Source organism: Crinia signifera, chromosome 2 (assembly GCF_055691185.1).
Source record: "Crinia signifera chromosome 2, ASM5569118v1, whole genome shotgun sequence".
Lineage (NCBI taxonomy): Eukaryota > Metazoa > Chordata > Amphibia > Anura > Myobatrachidae > Crinia > Crinia signifera.
In genome coordinates, this window is record NC_139218.1 from 59,848,109 (window position 1) to 59,869,726 (window position 21,618).

Sequence of the window (21,618 nt, forward strand, 5' to 3'; positions counted from 1 at the left end):
GTATCTATCTGGTTTTCCACTTCAGCCTTTGGCTTGTGTTGATCTTCTGTTAATGTCAACCCAAACATTGTCTGTGAGCTATATCACGCCCTAAAGTACTGTACACTACTGACACGCTACGGTACCTATGAAATGTAAAAGTACACTACTGCCACTCTATGTATGAGATGTAAGCCTATACTACTGCAGTTCTACCTATGAAATGTAAGAGTATGTTACTCCCACTCTACGGGGGGAATCCTATTACCCGTTAAGGGGCGGAGTTGCCAATGTAGCAGCAACAGCACCCAAACCCCTTTTAGTGCTGGACTCACATTTTTGCTCACTGTCCTATGGGGCTGAGAACAAAATGCTGCAAGCCTGGCGGTATTGTAAGTGCGGCGTACAAGTGCACTTACTCGCCACAAGAGTTCATTGAAAGAAATTGTATTCCCTTCTACGTATGAAATGTAAGTGGGTGTATAAAAGGCAATAAATAAATCATTTATTTGAAATCAATAATACAAATGTATCACTGCCTCCCTATAATGTACACGCAGGATAATCCCACCCAAAAGCAAAAATGCATTTTTGGGGAGAATACAAAACCTTGTCCCAGAACAAGTTTACATTGGCACCACTACTATCTGCAAGGATTCCAACATGCGGTGCACATGTCTGAAATCACAAAGTAACTTCACCTGTCACAAACTGCGCTCATCAACATCAGAAAGGATCCTGGGTCAGGTGATCCCTGAAAGAAACCTTTACACACCTGGCAATACCGTGTATTTTGTAAGTGGAGTACGTCCCCTTTCGTATATCACATACATTCAACGGTTGATATGGAGTCACTCCCTTGATTGTACGAACTTACTACACTATATATATGGTACTTTCCTTTTTTCTTATATGGAGAACTATTTGAAAGAAGCAAAGACATCTGCATGATATCGATCCTACCTTATTGTCTTTTAGGTTGTGAGCGCAGTTTGTGACAGGTGAAGTTACTTTGTGATCTCAGATATTTATGTGGAAGGTTGGGTGACCTTTTCTTCTCTTGTCCGTACAGCTGCTCCGGAGTGCGCGAATAGGGAAATTGATCCTTTGTTTGTTTGCATGTGGTGCACATGTGTCCAACCTGCTGTGTGTCTAAATAAATATGGGGTCAGCAGGAGAAAAGAGAGGGTGGACCACATGCCAGGACTCTGCCAACTCATACAGCCTTTGTATTTCATATAGAATACCTAAATCTACAATTTCTCCTAACTTACCTTCTAGCGGAGCAATTCCAAATTCAGATACACCTGAACTTTTATAAATGAATGGCTTTTCTGCGGTTCTTAAAACTAAAATCTAAAACAGCACTTGCAGAATGATCTTTATATAAATGACAATTGGTCCGAAGAGGTTTTCCCCCGATAGAGAATCTGAAGGTCAGTGTCAGTAATGCTGCATCATCCCAGTATGGGAGAGAAGGGGGAAGGTCTGCGGGGACATCCGCAGTATAAATCACTCTCAGGTTGGGGGTTATCCGTAACACGTAATCATTTTATTTCTGCAGGGTGAATTGGTCGATAAATTCATTTTGCTCTGCTTCTACTTTACAAAGTGCATCATACTCTATTCGGTATCTGAAAAAAAAAAAAAAAGGAATTCAGAAAAAAAAAAACATCGGATTATGCTTACCGATAATTCCTTTTCTTCCTAGAGATCCCATGGCAGCCATTACATAGGGATTTCATCCCACATCCTTGAGTTAGACAGGTTACTTTTTTCCTTGGGGAACCTCCCCCTCTGGTATAAATCCCAGCTCCTCCCTCTCCTGAGTGTCTTTTCGAGTGTCTCCTTCATTAAAGGTTCCTAGGAAAAAAGAGACAACAAGGGAGGGCAATCTGATGGCTGCCATGGGATCTCTAGGAAGAAAAGGAATTATCGGTAAGCATAATCCGATGTTTTCTTCTACGATCCCCATGGCAGCCATTACATAGGGACATACCAAAGCATATGAATCAAAATAAGGGAGGGACCCAATAACCATTGAATTCGCAAAAAACTCTTTTAATCATTACAGACTCCTTGTAGGACTTGTGCTCCAAATTGTGGCGGAGACACATCAAGCTCATAGTGGTTGGTAAATGTGTGTACTGAAGACCAAGTTGCTGCATCACAAATATCTTTGATAGAAGCCTTCGCCTTCCAAGCCCACGAGGTCGCGATTGCCCTGGTGGAGTGTGCCTTAATAATGGGAGGAACTTCCCTGTTCTCCTTCTTATATATGAACGTAATGAGTTCTCTTATCCACCTTGAGATCGTTTGTTTTGTTGGGGGGAGACCACTCCTTGTCCCCTCTGGGATCACAAACAAATTTTTGGACTTCCTGATCTCTCTTGATCTGTCCAGATACGTAGTAATACTTCTTACTACGTCCAGGTTATGCCAGAGCTCTTCCTCCTTGTTTTCAGGTTTTGGATAGAATACTGGCAACGTGATCTCCTGATTCAGGTGAAACGCCGAGACAACTTTAGGTAAGAAATGTGGATTGGTCCTAAGCACAATCCTATTTGGCAAAATCTTCAGGTACGGCTCTTCCGCCCATAACGCCTGAATTTCACTCACCCTCCTGGCGGAGGTAATCGCCACCAGGAACACTGTTTTCCAAGTGAGAAACTTTAGTGGGATCTCAGGCAGTGGTTCGAACGGTTCACTCATCAACGCCTTCAAAATCATATTTAGGTCCCAAGGAGCCACTAATGATTTGACCGATGGTCTCAATCTCTTTATTGCGTTACCAAACCTAATAATTAGGTCATCCTCTGCTAACCTCCTATTCAGGAGCACACTTAGCGCAGATATCTGTACCTTCAGTGTAGAGGTAGCAAGTCCATCGAAAAACCCCTTACATAAGAATTGCAGGACCTCTGGCGTAGATGCCTCCTGTACATCCTCTATTGTTTCTCTCCAATTTATGAAGGCCTTCCATATTCTATAATAGACTGAGGATGACACTTTCTTTCTAGCCTGAAGGAGTACTGAAATCACCTGATCTGCCAGTCCTTTCCGTTTCAAAGACTCCCGTTCAATCGCCAAGCCGTCAACGACAATCCTGCTGGATTTGGATGCTTCTGATGCCCCTGCAGAAGTAGATCTGGTTCTATTGGTAGAGTCCACGGTCCTTGTACTGCTAGATCGAGTACTGTCGCGAACCACGCCCTTCTGGGCCAGTATGGAAGTATAATTATTACCTCCGTCCGATCTTCTATTACTTTTTTGAGTACCTTGTATATCAGTGGAAAGGGGGGAAACACGTAGCCCAGTTTGCAATTCCACCTTATTGAGAAGGTGTCCACCGCTGCTGTCTGTGGAAGCCAATATCTTGAGAAGTATCTTCTCACCTTCCTGTTGGTATGCGTCGCCATGAGATCCACATCCGGTTCCCCAAACCTTCTTACTACTTCTCCGAAGATGTCTGTGTTCAGCTCCCACTCTCCTGGCAGTATTTTGCTCCGACTGAGCATATCGGCTAGAGTATTCTCCTTTCCTGGTACGAAGATCGCTGTTAAAGAGCTTAAGTTTACTTCTGCCCAAGAAAGTATTTTGGCTATTACTGTCATGATATCCTTGCTTCTGGTGCCCCCTTGGTGATTTATATACGCCACCACTGTTGTATTGTCCGAAAATACTCTCAGGTGTGACTGTCTGATCTTGTGACTGAATCCTGACATCGCTCTCCAGACTGCCTCCGCCTCTCTCCAGTTTGATGACTTTAGGCTTTCGGCCTTTGTCCAAAGACCTTGTAAGGTATGTTCCCTGAAGTGAGCTCCCCAGCCGGTTTGACTTGCGTCTGTCGTCATTACATAGAAGCTCGGAAGATATAGTGACATCGCTCTGTGCTCTAAGGCCGCCTCTGTCCACCATCTTAGCGATCTGTTTACTGAGGGACTCAGTTTTACACCACCCTTTTTTGGATCCGATTTCCTTATATAGGGAAGCACTGCCCATTGCAAAGATCTCATTTTCCACTGTGCCCAAGGCACCACCCCTATTGTAGAGGACATCATCCCCAGAAGCTGAAGACATTTCTTCAATGGGACAATTGTTCTTATTGAGATCTCTTTTGCCAGGGAAATAATCTTTGTACATCTCTCTTTTGATAGTAGCAATCTGAAACTCTTTGCATCGATGATTACCCCTAGAAACTTTATCTCTTGGGTTGGTATTAATTGACTTTTGGGGAGGTTTATTACCCAACCGTGTCTCTGAAGCATGTTCATTACCGTCTCTAAATCCCTCAGGACCTTCTCTCTTGACGAAGCTGCAATAAGGATGTCGTCGAGGTACGGCCAAAGTTGAATTCCTGTTCTTCTCAGATTCGCAATCAGTGTTACCAGCACTTTTGTAAACACCCTCGGGGATGTTGTGAGTCCGAATGGGAGGCACGTGAACTGAAAGTGCTCCCCCTGAATACAAAATCTTAGAAACCGCCGATGCGAAAGATGTATTGGCACATGGTAGTATGCGTCTTTTAGGTCTAATGAGACCATGAAGCTTCCTTTCTTTATGCCCGCTGTGATTGTCTTCAGCGTTTCCATTCTGAATTTCTTCAACTCTATAAAGCGGTTTAGCCTTCTTAGGTCTATAATGGTCCTGTAACCACCTGTCGCCTTCTCCACCAAGAATAGACTGGAATAGAACCCTTTCTTCTGTTGATGGTTTGGAACCCTTTCTATTGCTTTGCTGTGCAATAGTTGTTTCACAATCTTCAGTAGTTCTCTTCTCTCCAGAGTCGCAGTAGGCATCCTTGAACGAATAAAACGACTTTCCTCTGGTACTTGCACAAATTCTATCTTGTAACCTTGTAGTATTATGTCTCTCACCCATCTGTCTTGTATCGACGTTTCCCAGACGGTTACAAACTGAAGAAGGCGTGCTCCTACTGATGGGTGGCTCTGATTGTCATTGCCTTGCTCCTCGCTTGGTATTGGCACGAAAAAATCTTCTGGAAGTGCCAAAAGCACCTCTCTGTCCGTAAGGTCTTCCCGGCCTATATGCCTTTGCCTCTCTGTACGTCTGCTTCGCTGAAAAAGAAGAAACTGGATATTTGAACTTCTTTTCTTGTGGCAATTTTAAGGATTTTCCTCCAGTCAGCCTATGTATGAGAGCATCCAATTTTGAGCCAAACAGAAATGACCCTTCAAAGGGGAGTGACACCAATCTATTTTTTGAATGCGCATCAGCTGACCAAGACCTCAGCCAGAGCGCCCTTCTAGTTGCCACCCCTGCCGCCATGGATCTGGCAGAAAATGACGTAACATCAAGGGATGCTTCACACAAGAATTCTATAGCTTTTTGAACAGTCTCTAATTTCTTTAGAATGTACTGTCTAGACGTACCGTCCCCAATATCCGAATGGAGGGTAGTGCACCACAGTCTCAGGGCCCTAATTACTGAGGCGAAGGAAACACTGGCTTTTAAAGACACTGCCGCAGATAAATGCAATTTCCTCAGGGACCCCTCCATTCGTCTGTCCATAGGGTCTTTAAAGGAGGCTCCATCCTCCAGTGGGATAGTTGTTCTAGATGTTATCTCCGCGACGGCGGCGTCTACCTTTGGTAACCCACACCATTGTAAGAACATCTCATCTTTTACGGGATACATACGGTCAACGCGAAATAGTTTCCCTTGCTTTTTCTCAACATTCACCCATTCTTTGGATATCAAGGTTTTCATAACCTGATGTACTGGAAAATATTTCGTTTTCTTAGATTTGTCCTCAAACAATAAATCTTCTCCAGCCGCCTGAACTACTTCTTCCTTATAGTTCATAGTTTTATAAATGTTCTTCAAAACACTTTCAACCACCTCAAAATTAAAGACTCTATTCTCCTCTTTTACTTCTCCTGGTTCATCTTCTGAATCTGCCTCTGGTTCAAATTCCTCCTCAGATGACACTGTTTCAAACTCAGCCTGAGTCCTAGACCTCTTCTGGCCCTGTGACTGACTGTATTCCTCCTTAGACACAAAGGACTGCTTCATCCAGTCCATCAAGTCCTTTAACATCTGCTTATGACTATCAACCGGTGCAGTCTGAACATCACACTCTTCACATAGCGTTTTCTCCTGTGATCCTTCAAATAACTTATCACAAGCCATGCAATTAAGATTGATATGCTTCTTCTTCACAGTTTTCTTCTTAGGATTTATAATAGGCACACTAAGAAGAAAGAAGAAGATTTCTATCACTATACTAAAAAATAAATTACTACTCTATAGATCAAAAAACATACTATGGCTCACCTCACAGGGACACTATCAGGTCTAGGGGGGGAAGGCAGATCCATCTATGCACACCTAAATGAGCATATAATAGCGTTAGTTACATATTTGTATATATAACCATATACAAACAGCCTCTATCCACAGCATATCATAAGCTACTGCTTTCGCAAGATCATGCCAGTATCTGCCTCAACGAGGTCTTACCGTTTCCTTCAGATGCTTACACCGACTCAGTCTAAGAAGCCACAAGCTCAGTACTCCGTTCCGCCGACAATGTGAACGCCAAACACCTCCGGCCATGTCAGCGTCCACCTGCCGTTTAAATACCGTCCAGAACACAGCAGAGTGCTTACCCGGAAGCGCGTCACTCCCCCGCTGCCGCGCACAGCCTTCTGGAAGCTGTAGTCCCGACTCCCAGCTGACGCGGCCGGAAGTGACGCCGCACATCGCCTTACCTCGCGCCCATACGCGCGCGCGATGCCCCACTGCCTCTGGGAAATGGAGTCCAACGCCACGCTGCTCCTAAGCCGCGTCCTGAGGTTTACACGCTGTACTAGCGCCCGGAACCAGGCTCTAGCATACTCACTAGAGTCCTATATCTCATGAAGCCTTACGGACCCGCCTGCTTCTTCTCCTGGATGTACATGAACAGAAACCCCAAAGGGGCCACGCTTCCATGCTGCTTCCCACCAGAGTGAGCCCTTCTAGTAGAGGTAAGCCAGGAAAATAAAATAACACTACCTATCTCAAACTAACAAGGAGACAGGAAAAAAAGACACTCAGGAGAGGGAGGAGCTGGGATTTATACCAGAGGGGGAGGTTCCCCAAGGAAAAAAGTAACCTGTCTAACTCAAGGATGTGGGATGAAATCCCTATGTAATGGCTGCCATGGGGATCGTAGAAGAAAAAATACTATGTTTATGCAATGAGCAATACCTGATATTAGGTAGAGGCATAGGTTTAATGATCGGGGACAAGCAGAATTGCTTAGATGCATATCATTCTGGTTCTTCCTAAACGTCCTAGTTATACAGTACAGAGAATGCAGCGCTGATTAATGCTAATTGGTGCTTTCATATGAAATAAATAATAAGCTCCCCCAATTCCTCTCCATTTAAAGTAAGGAAGTGACAGCTTACCCATACAGTAGCAAAGATGAAGGAACAAAAGCGCAGGGGTGAGGTCTGTGTTCCTCAGAGACTTCGGAGGAAATCCTTATACTAAAAACGGTTCTCTCTTTCTTACGGATTAGATGAGTTGACATAACATAACTGATATTGATCGTATGCAGCCCTTTTGAAAGATAGAGTTCCACTCAAAGAGGCCCTGAAACATTATTTGGACTGCTCTAGAAGGGGAAGGTGGCGTTACAGTTAGGGAAGCCAATCCCGGGACATTTTTCCAGTCCCAGGATTCGAGTTTGAAAAATCCTCAATCCCGGGGATCGGCTTCCCCAATAAAAAAAATTGCCCCAGGCAGGGGGTCGAACCAGAGGCCAGGCAAGCGGTGCAGAGGTACAGGCAGTGCAGCTGGGAGCCAGGTGGGCGGAGCTGGTGTGACCTCTGACCAGGCCATGATGCGCACAGCCGGGGATGGGAAAAGCCAGTCTAATACAGAAATCCCTGGTTTGGAGACTCCAATCCCGGGATTGAAATCTGATCGCTTTTGTGGCCAAATCCCTGGATCCCACCGATCCCGGGATTGGCCACCCTAGTTACAGTAAACAAAATAACAAATCCCCCAGGGGACAACCAAGGCTTAAATGCATTCTCCATCTCACAGGAAGACCACTTCCATTCACTCAAGGACCAAAAGGGGCTACCTGTGGTCTGTGGAACACATTTAGAAAAATGGCATATAGAGCTATACATACACATGCCACAGCTATATTTATAGACAGCAGGAGGGAGGATACAGGAGAATTGTATTTCATGGGTATGAAATGTTCCAATTAGGGAAAACATGAAGTTGAGCACAGGATAGAATACACCCAGGTAGAAGGCATGGGCCAATAGAAAACAGGACACTATATGAATTGAGAATTCCTCATTAACATAATGACAAAGACATTTATCCTATTAGCCGCAATAACCTGTTTTTGCCACAACAAAAAAATTGGGAAAACATATTCCCACGACCTGCTAAACAACTGCTAGCATGCATAGGGTTGATCGCAAATTTCTGTTCACCTAATCTGAGCAGGAGAAAAGTTGGGAAAAATCCCTATTTTTGGGGAAAAAATTTAAGGGCTTGGGTTCAGAACCCCTTAGACCAGGCATGTTCAAACTATAGCCCCCCAGCTGTTGTGAAACTACACGTCCCAGCATGCCTTGCCCTAGTTTTAGCATTCCCTAATAGCAAAACTGTGGCAAGGCATTACGGGACTTCTAGTTTCACAACAGCTGGAGGGCCATAAATTGGACATGCCTGCCTTAGATACTCCCCTTACTAACTAATTACACACTTTTTAATTATTTTTATAGTAGCCAATAATGAGTGAAGTGCTTTATGAGTGGCACAAGTGTATTAAGGCTTGCAGGTGGGAGTAATTAGCCGTTCTTGCAATGTATTTAAAAGTGCCTTTAATTCACCCAAATATATAATTATACCCATTGTCATGTAACTCAAACTTGCTTCTTTTTTTTTTCAAATATGTATATTGCAGCCATTTAAAAAAATCTTTTAATTATGCCCTCCAATATATTTCCATACGATTATTACATATTACTTTTTGGGGAGTACAGGCTGATTTCCCAATTTTCACTTGCATTTTTCATTAGTTAAAAATCACAGGTTACCGGTTCTCAGAATTTGTAATAGGATAGGTCGAAAAAACGGGAGCGCGCATACCTGCGATAAGTTCGGGTGCCAGGTGCGATAACTATTCCTGCTATCGCATATCACGTTATTGCAGCTAATGGGATACCGCCCGTTGGGTTAAATGGTGAGTAGATGAGAGAAGGTGGTGGGGGAAACTTGCAAGGTGAAACAGTCCCGTGAGTACTGAGCCCTGCACTTACCCTAACCTTATAGGTCTCAGTGGGGACGGGGTAACTGAGACATATAAGGTTTGGGTGCAGGCCTCCACTGGCAACTGGTCATCATCATTATCGCTCTATAAGCACACCACCAATAGACAGGCTGTATTGTTAATGGGATGACTGTTCTCCTCCTTCTGGTAATCATACCTTTCTAACTGCATCTTCTTCTCTGCTATCAATGCGTGCAGCTGCTGCTGCTGGGCTTCTCGCTGTTTAGCAATGGACTTTAGCAGATTACGGGCACCAATAGCCTAAAGCAGCACAAAAAATATATATATATAATAAATAAATGGAAAATCACATGATCATACATCATAGCTCTCCTCTACATTGTGGGGGTTATTCTGATTCACTCGGAAAGGCACAATCACTCTCGGTACTTATGTAGTATCTGGGCTGCCGATTTCTAAATCGGGTCGGATCGGGAGATCGCATCGCATCGCATGCGACCATGCGATTCGATGCGATGCGATGCGATGCGATGACCCGATTTTTCCATAGGAATCAATGTTAAAATGGACTGAGTCCATTTTAACATGGAATTCAATGGGAAAAATGGGTCCTTTTCATACCCCTACTATCCAAGTGGGCATGGAGTTGGATATAAACCTGTGGCGAGCGTAGCGAGCCACCGAGCCCGAAGCGTGGCGAGCGAAGCGAGCCCTGCGAGGGGACGAATACCGTCCGCTCGCCACGCTTCGGGCTCGGTGGCTCGCTACGCTCGCCACAGGTTTATATCCAACTCCATGCCCACTTGGATAGTAGGGGTATGAAAAGGACCCATTTTTCCATAGGAATCATTTTAACATTGATTCCTATGGAAAAATCGGGTCATCGCATCCGATATCGGATGCGATGCGATGCGATATCGCATCGCATCGCATCTGATTGTATGCCTTAACTTAAGGCATACAATCAAAAAATCGGCAGCCCAGATACTACATAAGTACCTCACTCTCTAATGGACAAAACCATGTGCACTGCAGGTGGGGCTGATGTAACATGTGCAGAGAGAGTTAGATTTGGGTGGGGTTTGTAATTCAAACGGATATCTATATTGCAGTGTAAAAATAAAGCAGCCATTATTTACCCTGCACAGAAACAATAAAACACCCAAATGTAACTCTCTCTGCACATGTTACATCAGCCCCACCTGCAGTGCATATGGGTTTGTCCATTAGAGAGTTATTGTGTCTTTCCGAGTGAATCAGAATAATCCCCTGTGTCAAAAGACAGGAACATTCACTCTTTGAAACAAAGAAAGCACAGGGAGAATATACAAACTCCACACAGTTAGGTGGTGGGAACACATTATTGCAGTGCTGCAAGGCAGTAACACTAACCACTACACCATCTGAGCTGTCCAATCATTGAAGAAGTGATAGTATTTTGGCAATTTTATGGCAGTCACCGAGGAGGATTTTTATTATATGAAAGTCACTGGGACGCTCTCTGTTTTGCAGGGCACTCACTGTGATGCTTACGACAGTCACTGGGATGCTTCTTGTATTGTAGGACAATCACAGGGATACTCCTGTATTTAAAGGGCAGTCACTGGGATGATTTATGTATTGTATGGCAGCCACATGAATGCTCTCTATATTGTAGGGTGATCACTGGGATTCTCTCTATTTTATGGATTAAAAGAATGCTTTCTGCATTGCACTGGATGTCCTCAGTATGGTATATAATGACCTGAAAATATCTGCTGATGCTGTGACTCAGGAACCAGAGAAGAGGAGAGATAATGGTGTGTGGGCTATACATACATTTGTGATGTCCCTGCCTAAAGATTATAGACTAAAGACAGAATTTTTTCCAGGGTCACTTAAGTTTTTGTCTCTGGTGGGGCGGCAGCTATCTGATCGCAGGACTCTGCAATATCACAGAGCAGGGATCAGGTCTGAAAAACTTCACCAGTCTCAAGCAAGTTATGGCATTTCGTATGCAATAAATAAAACTGAAAAAGGATATTGGCTGGGGTACAGGAATAAGCATAGAACCATATTATTTATTATTACTATCGTGTATTTATATGGCACCACAAAGGTTCCGCAGCGCCTAACAATACACAAATGAGCAAAACCAGATAACGAATAACAGTACAAGACAATTTAGGACAAGTACATGGTAAATACAGATAGTTGCATCAGGGGGCAGGACACTGAAGGAATCATCAGGGTGGCAGAGGTTTATATATTCTAAGAAAGGCACATGAGGAGAGGGCCCTGCTCGTGAGAGCTTACATTCTAAAGCTCAGGCTAGAAGATCACTTTCTTGAGGTATTCTAGCTGTTTTTACACTATTGCTTATTACAGAGTGTGTGAGGACTGTGGGGTAGGGAGGGTAATTGACTGGTAAAACATTGATAACACTTATGTTTTGCAACCATGGTGCGCCAATGTTTTGTGGCCAATGGGAAAAACATCTGTAACATTGATGTTCTCTTTTGATACCACATACCTAAGTCATTGTCATTTTTGCTTAAAACTTTATGTTTAAGACTTAAAACTATGCTACCTTCATCTTCTCATTCTCAGTTTCTTTAGCCAGCTGATCAACAAGATCAATCAAACCACCAACGATTTTCTGAAAGTCACCTATTTCTGAAATCAGAGAGAAAAACAGGTATTATTCAAAGGTTGAATTAGCCTTTAAATTACGATATCAAAAGTGATCTAGCCGTTACAAGTGCTCGTCCATAAAAAAAAAAAAAAGTATATAATGTTAAGTATACATACATTTGTGTTTGATTTAATGGGCAGTATGGGTGCAGTATATAGACTGCAATGGAGCCCATACACCAGGCAGAAATGTATTTATTAACAGTTATTTATATAGTGCACATATGGCATGTCTTTTGGGAACTTCTCTGTTTGAGAACTAGGACCCAGGAGGAAGGAGGTGATCCCAGCACTCACGACAATTATTACTACTGCGCAAAAATGTATCCTACGGCATTGGATACAGAGATCAACCACAAGAGTATTAGAGATGTCCACCATGATCTTGAGAATAATATATTATGAACGACAGGCTACTCTGGCAGATGTTGAAAAGGGTGTGGAGAGATTTCACAAAAAGTGGGGACTATCGCTTGAATCCCTTCATAGCACTACAAATAAACATATTTACAAATTATTTGAAAACACAAATTGGTCACTATTGAGACAGATTGCAGATTGCTGATAACCGCTAAACTAGGAAACTGTTCTATATAGTAGTATAAAATGTATTGGATTGAATGATATTCCATGTATAAAAATATCTATGCGTATGTCCTAAATGTGAGATCTCCCTATACCACCTCAGATAGGAAGGTCCCAGTATGCTCAAATGATCCATCTAGTAGTTGTAGCTACTAGTTGTTAGCCAACTCCAGTCATCGAGAGCTACCAACAGTTCACGTTTTCACCTAGCAGAGGCACAGGTGCACTCATTACTGACACATTATCAATGATCCACAGGTGGAGCTAATTACTTCACTTGTTATTCTGTGAGGAGACCTGGAAAATGTTAACTGTTGGTTTTCCGTTACATTGAACAAAATAGCTGCTAAATATTTCCATATGCTACGGGCAGACTATGTCATGTGGAGGTTTAGTGCTGGTTATGATGACGTCAAATATAACGAACGTCCCAGAAGTCCTTACACAAAAGAAAAAAAATAATAATATTGTTCGAATTGACTGTTAACGCCGCATCTGAATGATAGCAGAAATCGTCACAGAAAAACTGTTAGGCAAATTTTGCATTAAGATCTTAACATGACAACAGTTTGAACCAAGGTGGATCCGAGGCTTCTTACAGCCAAGCAGAAATAAATATTGTAGCAAATGTGTACAGAATTTTTGGAACAAATTCAAGTGGATTCATATTTTTTAGATAAAGTTATTAAATGTGATTAATTTTGTCAGAGGCCAATTAACCTAAAAAAATATATTTTTATGGGTGAGAACCAGAGTTCACAAAGGAAATCTACGTTCTCCCAGGGATCATATTGGACTGGCTCACAATCAGAGCAGTGTATACCACATTTTCATATTGGACTGGCTGATACGGACCATAATATTGTTGGGATCAGTGAGTTGGTGATTTTCTGGGGAGGCCTGATGTAATTCGGCCGTGATCCCAGCTGAACTCAGAGTTTTTTTTTTTTAAAGGGGCCGTCATTTACAAGGCATGGGGTTTGTCATGGAAATGACTGTACCTTTAAGAAAAACCTCTGAGATTGCCCAGCATCGCGCACGGTCACCTGACTCACATGGCATTACATCCCACGGTTTTTCCCGATCCGCCAATGGTTCGGTGATCATAGATCAGCTGCTCAGCAAATCAAATTTCTGATCAAGTGATGGGTAGAAGCAAACTTTCAGTTGTACTATAATGTACACCGATTTCCCAGACTAGAATGCAAATCACCCAAATTTACGGTCACATGGTGTACACAGAACTACATGTTGCGACCAGTCTTATCCATACGACAGGTTTCAGAGCAGTCTATCAGTACACGCTTACATCAGTCCAATGGAATATAGATTATTACTGCAAATCATTACAGCCCTTCCCAGTCTTTAGATTCCTTACAGTGGTCAAGTTATTCTATATAATTCAATAACATAATGCTTAGGGCTTCAGGTAAGCAAACATTGGCAAAATGAAAATTGTGTGATGATTTTTCCTAATTCCAGTAACTAAATCCTGTCTTGTATACAAGTAGTGTTCATTCTAGCACCCACCATATTTGAAATCCCATGCAGTTCCTCTTCCATGCCTGTGGTGTCGCTGTCTGCTGTAGTGCTTCTAGCAATGTGGTCTGTATATCAACACTGATAAGAAAACCAGCCCTGTTCTAGAAACACCACAGCAGACAGCGACACCCCAGGCAGGGAAGAGGAAATGCATGGGTTTTCAAATATGGCGGGTGCTAGAATGAATACTATACAAATGAGGTGAGGATGGTTGTTTTCTGGGACCTTTCTCTTTTTCCACTTTGTTACTGTGACTTACTGTCTACAAACTCTTTGCATTCCTCTTTCAACTCTACTGTTTGCTGGGAGACCTCTGGATCCAAGATGCGCAGTTTGTTGAGCTCATCGAAGTGCATCCCAGCTTCTGATAGCGAGTCTTTGGCCATTCTACTACAAATGAAACAGAACATACACATTACACACACAAGTGCATGAATAAATGGACACTTCTAGATTTGGAATCAGATTGTAACCGGACCTAAATCTTTTATACAGTTCTAGACACAGAAGTGATTTTAATTATAAATATTGAATATTCTATAGATTGTTTGCAATATACCTCTAATTATACTTCACTTGCCTGAGGATAATGGTGTTGCACCTTGATAAATAAGACAGTTTCTATATCTAGTATACACAAAAAGCTTGGAAATACATGACCTTGTGATCAGCTTATCATTATGCCCAGCAAGAAATAAGAAATACGCTCTGCTAATCTGTCTCTAATACACGGAAATAAACCTGTTCTACTCTCTGAATACACACAGCTTTGCAAATTCTCGCCATTCTCATGGAAAAGTTCTATAAATTCGATCAGTCAATTGCAAACACGAGTGTAGTGTTAGGAAAGCAGAAGAGGTGGTCGCAGTTTTAAAATGAAGTGGACAAGCTTACCTAGGCTTCTACTGTGACCATCTTCTGAACCCTCTGGTCTTCAGATCTATCTCATGCAAAGGTTCAGAAGATGGTAACTGGATGGCTGATTTAGGACTCAAGCTGCCCATACACGGTCCGTTGAACGGATCCGTTCGGGACTTAATTAGTACACATCGCATGCCTTGTTCATGCAATGCGATGCGATGTGTAGCTAGTACAAAAAGTATGTGCGGCACATACTTTTTGTACCGTACTATGTGATGCGCGGGAGCGCGCATCGCATAGTACAGAACGGAGCCAGGCCACAATGGACCGTCAATGGGCAGCTTCACAGCTCTATAGGATGCCTATATAATGGCTATATTATGTATTTATTAACAGTTTCTCTTACGGTATATAGTGCACACATATTCCGAAGCGCTTTACAGAGAATATTTGAACATTCACATCAGTCCCTTCCCCAGTGGAGCTTTCAGTCTATATTTCCTACCACATGTACACACAGACATTCTAGGGTTCATTTTTGTGTGAGCCAATTTTACCTACCAGTATATTTTTGGATTGTGGGGGGAAACCGGAGTACCCAGAGTAAACACACGCAAGCACAGGGGGAATATACAAACTCTGCACAGTTAGGGCCATGATGGGAATCTAACCCATCACTTCAGCACTGTGAGGCAGTAATGCTAACCATTACACCATCCGTACTGCCCACTATAAGTGTACACCCTGAAAAAATTTAATTTCGCTACGTAGTTTGGAAACCTTATTGCAAAGTATCTTTTCAGTGTTGGAACCGAGAACTGGTTATTTCAATTCACTTGCAGGTGTGGCTGATGTAACACGTGCAGAGAGAGTTAGATTTGGGTGGGGGTGTACTTCAAACTGATATCTATATTGCAGTGTAAAAATAAAGCAGCCAGTATTTTCCCTGCACAGAAACAATATAACACCCAAATCTAACTCTCTCTGCACATGTTACATCAGCCCCACCTGCAGTGCATATGGTTTTGTCCATTAGAGAGTGATTGTGCCTTTCCGAGTGAATCAGAATAACCCCATTAATGTAACTTTCTATAATAGCCATCACCTACTCCACTGAACAACAGTAGATGGGCACTCACCCCAGAATGGATGCGCTCATCATCATTTCCTTTTCCTGAAGTTTGGGATTTTGTCTACCTTGCTCCTTCCTAATTGTACTAGTCTGTCTTCCTTTATAGCTGAACCCTTGAAACTCAGGAGGCTGTCCCTAGACTCAAGAAGATGCGGCAGACTGCTACTTTAATGGAGGGCAAAAAGTCTGACCTTTAGCATAACTAGATCTTCCTGATGGTATAAATGAGCTTTTACCACCAGTTGCTTCAGAAATTAGTTTATTTAATTCTTCACTGAACACAAACCTATCCTCAGTGGGTAAACCCTCCTTTGTCTCAGTATCAGCATCCCTAACCCTAACACAAATCCCATACCCTCCAACTGTACCATTTTTGCCAGTACAGTACCGTTTTTTAACGGTCTGTACCAGCTAAATCATAGCGTACCGAATGTACCGTTTTTTAGCGAGATACACAGTCAATCAGTGGAGCTGTTGTTATTGGAGGCAGCGCCGTGAAAGAGGGGCTGGCTGCAGAGCAAGGCTTGCACCACAACCAATCACACAGCAGGGGACCGGGAGGCGATGCTTCAGTCCACTCCTCTCATTAACAGCAGCCCCCAGCCTCCGTTCCTGAGTGACAGCTCCAATGGTCGTCACTGAGTCCACCCACCCTGCCTCTTAGCAGCTGACCAGCGAATGTTCCTGACCGGAGCCACGCACTCCAAAACAAGACCGCAGGCACCTGCGACCCGAGGGCGGCAGAGACCTCTGGCATTCATCTGGAGTAAGCGGCAGGCGGAGCCCTGAGAAATCAGCAGCACTGTCTGTCCATGACGCCCATAGTCATACACGTTAAGTGCACAGATAACACCTTTTCAAACTCCCTCTCAGCTAGCCTGACTGACGGCACCCACCAAATACATCCCCCACACTGCAACCAATACCAGAGGATGGTATTAAACTACATGCATGAAACCTAAGCTCTGGAACAACAATTTACATAAATACCCAATTCTGTTATTCTCTTCCCAGTTAGGTGTCTTCTGCACAAGTCTGACAGCTTATTCAATATTCATTAAGTGTATTATTATTATTCCTGTCACTGTTGATGACACGCCCATTTTACACATGGCTGCTCCCTTTTGCCAGTGACCACGCCCACTGTGTACCGATTTCAGCCCATAAGATGTTGGAGGGTATGAAATCAAGCCACAATTGCTAGGCCTGACCGAAAGGTGCACCTGAAGTAGATTCTCCCAAGTAAACTGCTCCTACTCTGGGCTTCTAAACAATGGACAACAACTGGGACTCAGGGCTGACCGATTAGATCTCCTCTAACAAGAGGCTAGTCCACTTCTCCATTATCTTAGCTACAAGAGCTGCGGACATACTGGGTCTTAAGGGGTGTATACACGCTTCGATTTTGACAGGTTTTCGATTATAAAAACAAAATGGAAATTTAAATTGAATGGTTTTTAAGATGCTTTCGATCTGCATTAGATTTGATGCGCGCTCCCGTTTTCTCTATATCGAAAAAAAAATAGACTGCGCAGGCAAGGAAATATCGAATACAATCTAGTAAATCAAATGTGTACACTGTACCTTGAATCTAAATTTGATATCGAAATCGATATCTAATGCAAAAGTACAGATCTAATGCCAAATCTAATGGAAAATCCAATTGGACATTGAATCTAAAGCAAATTGAAGTGTGTGTACACACCTTTAGTGCTGAACCACCAGCCACATAAATGGCATTTATATTTTCCCATTTTCAGTCTAAGCTATCTGTAACCGATGCTCCATCTGGACCAGGGAGGGCCGTGGCCTTAGATAACTGCGCCATTCGAACATATACCCTTAGTGACCATTGCTTGTGCGCAAAATCACTATGTGGAACCTGAACCATTGTTCTGTAACTAAATCCGTAAATTTTGAGGAAGGAGGATTGGGTAGAATAATTATAACAATACCACCCAAAAATAATCAATCTTTCCTTTAACTTTTTGGTTCTAAACAAACCAACGGATGTATACTCCTGGTTATCCCCATCACCCAGGTCGAGGATCCAATGCACTGCATTTACCAGGTAGTAGGGATCCAAGAAAATCTGTGCAAATTATTTAAAGAAGTAACAATTTTAAAAAAGTGCCAAAATACCACAATGTATGTATATGTGATATACAAACATATGGTACAGGTTGAATATCCCCATCCAAAATGCTCAGGATCAGGAGAATTTTGGATAACGGATTATTCCGTATTTTGGAATATTTTAATATTTCAATGATGTATTTTGAAGTATCATGCATTTATGCTGCATAAACACATCAACCACATAAAATACACACAAATATAATTTATTTGTTCAAAAAACAAGGTTTCAAAACATGAAACAAAATTTGTGTACTATCTCAGATATTGAATTTGAATGTCAAGCAATCATTGTCTTGTACATATATAGTGCCAGTTACATATCATTCCCTCAGTAGTGATGTTACAAATGTCCCCAGTGAGTTTTTAGCCAAAAAATATATATTTTTTCACTTTCTGGAATGTATGGTTTTCGGAATAATTTGGATAACGGATATTCGGATACAAGATACTCAACCTGTACTTCCTCATCTTTGCGGCCACCACTTATGCTACAGAACTTACATACTGTATGGCGCCACAACCCTGGATCCATGCCACCCTCCTGTGTCCACACCACCATGTATTAACTTTAGTAAAGTTGTGGCGAGTGAAGCAGCGTGGAGCGAGACACTGAGTCTGAAGCGTGGCGAGTGAAGCGTGGTGAGTGAAGCGAGCCCGCAAGGGGACAATGGTGCTGCTAAGAAAATCCTTAAGTAGCAACTAACAGAACTGGCATAGTGTTGGGCACAAAGATGAGGAAGTACCAAACATATAGATCACATTTCATGCCAGCTGGAGCATAAGGGTCCCTGTGAGGAATGCTCTATGACCAACCCACACTGCCCCACCAACCTGTGCCAGCCCATACTGCTCTGAATCCACAGTCCTGTACCAGCCCGCACTGCCATCCCACCATAAGAAATGCATTGGAATAATTGGAGGTAGGAGCAGTGGGAAGAGCTATACCCAGGGATCCCCACCTGCATAGACAGGGTGGCTACTGGCTACACAGGCCAAGGCTGAAGAATAATAATACAATGCCTGGCACAGGACTTAGCTGCTGTATGAGCAAACTCATTAAGGGGGGAGACCGACCGCCGAGTTACCTGCTGTCACGGCGGCGGCTGAGGCGTCAGGTCTCCCTCTTCCAGCTCTGGCTGCCACGGCGACAGCCGGCTGCTGTTTACCGACGTGTTTCCCTGGAACGCATCAGGTACCATAGAGACAAGGCGGAAGTGGCATTCTCCGGCAGCCATGTTTGGTGAGGGCAGTATGACTCATTAGAGTCAGCGTTTGTAGTACAAATAAACTGCACAGGTATAGACAGTGCTGTGATAGGTGCACGGCCGGCAGGCAGGGATACGGCAGATTAGTTGGCTCCGTCTGAAGTGTTACCAGGGCTCTGGGACATGCGGTGTCACGCTGCCTAAAGACGACGCGTGATCGGAGCGGAGATAACGGATAACAATAAGTAGCTATAAACTATCACAGCCGGAGAGCGTCTTTCTTTTTGCGGAAGGCAGCAGCGATATACGGGGCACGGCGGGCACAGGAGAGGGCAGGGCAGCTCCTGGGGCACCGGCTACCGGAAGTGACCTCATTCCCCTGAAAAAAAGATGGGAAAAACTCAGGGCATCTGAGCGAGGAGGACGGTGTGGAGCGGGAGGCAAAGTCCCTGGCGGCAGGTGGGTTTGTACAGACGGGAGACTCGAAGGGGCTGACACTGCTGCTGTATACAGAGAGAGAGAGAGAGAGAGAGAATCTGAGGCTGCTGTATACAGAGAGAGTGAGAGAGTGAATCTGACACTGCTGCTGTATACAGAGAGAGTGAATCTGACACTGCTGCTGTATACAGAGAGAGTGAATCTGACACTGCTGCTGTATACAGAGAGAGTGAATCTGACACTGCTGCTGTATACAGAGAGAGTGAATCTGACACTGCTGCTGTATACAGAGAGTGAATCTGACACTGCTGCTGTATACAGAGAGTGAATCTGACACTGCTGCTGTATAAAGAGAGAGAGTGAATCTGACACTGCTGCTGTATAAAGAGAGAGAGTGAATCTGACAGTTCTGCTGTATACAGAGAGATAGGGTGAATCTGACACTGCTGCTGTATACAGAGAGAGAATCTGAGGCTGCTGTATACACAAAGAGAGATTAAATCTGACACTGATTCTGTATACAGAGAGAGTGAATCTGACACTGCTGCTGTATACAGAGAGAGTGAATCTGACACTGCTGCTGTGTACAGAGAGAGTGAATCTGACACTGCTGCTGTATACAGAGAGAGAGAGTGAATCTGACACTGCTGCTGTATACAGAGAGAGAGAGTGAATCTGACACTGCTGCTGTATACAGAGAGAGAGAGAATCTGACACTGCTGCTGTATACAGAGAGTGAATCTGACACTGCTGCTGTATAAAGAGAGAGAGAATCTGACAGTGCTGCTGTATACAGAGAGAGTGAATCTTGACACTGCTGCTGTATACAGAGAGTGAATCTTGACACTGCTGCTGTATACAGAGAGTGAATCTGACACTGCTGCTGTATACAGAGAGCGAGTGAATCTGACACTGCTGCTGTATACAGAGAGAGAGAGTGAATCTGACAGTGGTGCTGTGTACAGAGAGAGAGTGAATCTGACAGAGGTGCTGTGTACAGAGAGAGAGTGAATCTGACAGAGGTGCTGTGTACAGAGAGAGAGAGTGAATCTGACAGTGGTGCTGTGTACAGAGAGAGAGAGTGAATCTGACAGTGGTGCTGTGTACAGAGAGAGAGTGTGAATCTGACAGTGGTGCTGTGTACAGAGAGAGAGAGTGAATCTGACAGTGGTGCTGTGTACAGAGAGAGAGAGTGAATCTGACAGTGGTGCTGTGTACAGAGAGAGAGAGAGTGAATCTGACAGTGGTGCTGTGTACAGAGAGAGAGTGAATCTGACAGTGGTGCTGTGTACAGAGAGAGAGAGAGAGAGTGAATCTGACAGTGGTGCTGTGTACAGAGAGAGAGTGAATCTGACAGTGGTGCTGTGTACAGAAAGAGTGAATCTGACACTTCTGCTGTATACAGAGAGATTGAATCTAACACTGCTGCTGTATACAGAGAGAGTGTGAATCTGACACTGCTGCATAGAGAGTGAGGCTGACACTGCTTCTGTATACAGAGAGAGAATCTGGCACTGCTGCTGTATAAAGAGCGAGAATGAATCTGACACTTCTGCTGTATACAGAGGGAGAGTGAATCTGACACTGCTGCTGTATACAGAGAGAGAGAGAGAGAGTGTGTGTGAATCTGACACTGCTGCTGTGTACAGAGAGAGAGAGAATCTGACAGTGGTGCTGTGTACAGAGAGAGAGTGAATCTGACAGTGGTGCTGTGTACAGAGAGAGAGAGTGAATCTGACAGTGGTGCTGTGTACAGAGAGAGAGTGAATCTGACAGTGGTGCTGTGTACAGAG

At 43.6% G+C, this 21,618-nt stretch overlaps 2 protein-coding genes across 4 annotated transcripts in view; one reads left to right on the forward strand and one right to left on the reverse strand.

The window, feature by feature from the left end:
- Positions 1-462: 462 nt before the first annotated feature.
- On the reverse strand, positions 463-19,710 carry IFT20 (intraflagellar transport 20). 3 transcript variants are annotated; one of them, XM_083172214.1, is made up of 6 exons: positions 19,268-19,710; positions 16,051-16,178; positions 14,310-14,440; positions 11,820-11,905; positions 9,447-9,550; positions 463-1,613 (listed from the first exon to the last, which is right to left on the reverse strand). In XM_083172214.1, the coding sequence occupies exons 2-6, from the start codon at positions 16,074-16,076 to the stop codon at positions 1,532-1,534; spliced, it is 429 nt and encodes a 142-aa protein (XP_083028340.1). In that variant the 5' UTR covers positions 16,077-16,178; positions 19,268-19,710; the 3' UTR covers positions 463-1,531. The 3 variants fall into 3 exon arrangements, with proteins under 3 accessions (XP_083028340.1, XP_083028342.1, XP_083028341.1); XM_083172216.1 differs by lacking the exon at positions 16,051-16,178 and having other exon boundaries at positions 14,310-14,437; XM_083172215.1 differs by lacking the exon at positions 16,051-16,178 and having other exon boundaries at positions 19,268-19,699.
- The window catches only part of TNFAIP1 (TNF alpha induced protein 1), a 46,542-nt gene continuing 44,365 nt past the window's right edge, over positions 19,442-21,618 (forward strand). The window contains exon 1 of the mRNA XM_083172213.1: positions 19,442-19,846. The gene's annotated coding sequence lies outside the window, so the exon portion shown is untranslated. The remainder of the gene's footprint in view (positions 19,847-21,618) is intronic.

Bases quoted from the DNA above. Each gene is read 5' to 3' on its own strand.
- IFT20 (XM_083172214.1), bottom strand. From the start codon at position 16,076: ATGATGATGAGCGCATCCATTCTGGG. The intron at 14,441-16,050 runs GTGAGTGCCCAT...TTTCATTTGTAG, and splicing joins ATGAGCGCATCCATTCTGGG to TAGAATGGCCAAAGACTCGC. The intron at 9,551-11,819 runs GTAGCATAGTTT...GTGCTGCTTTAG, and splicing joins CTGAGAATGAGAAGATGAAG to GCTATTGGTGCCCGTAATCT.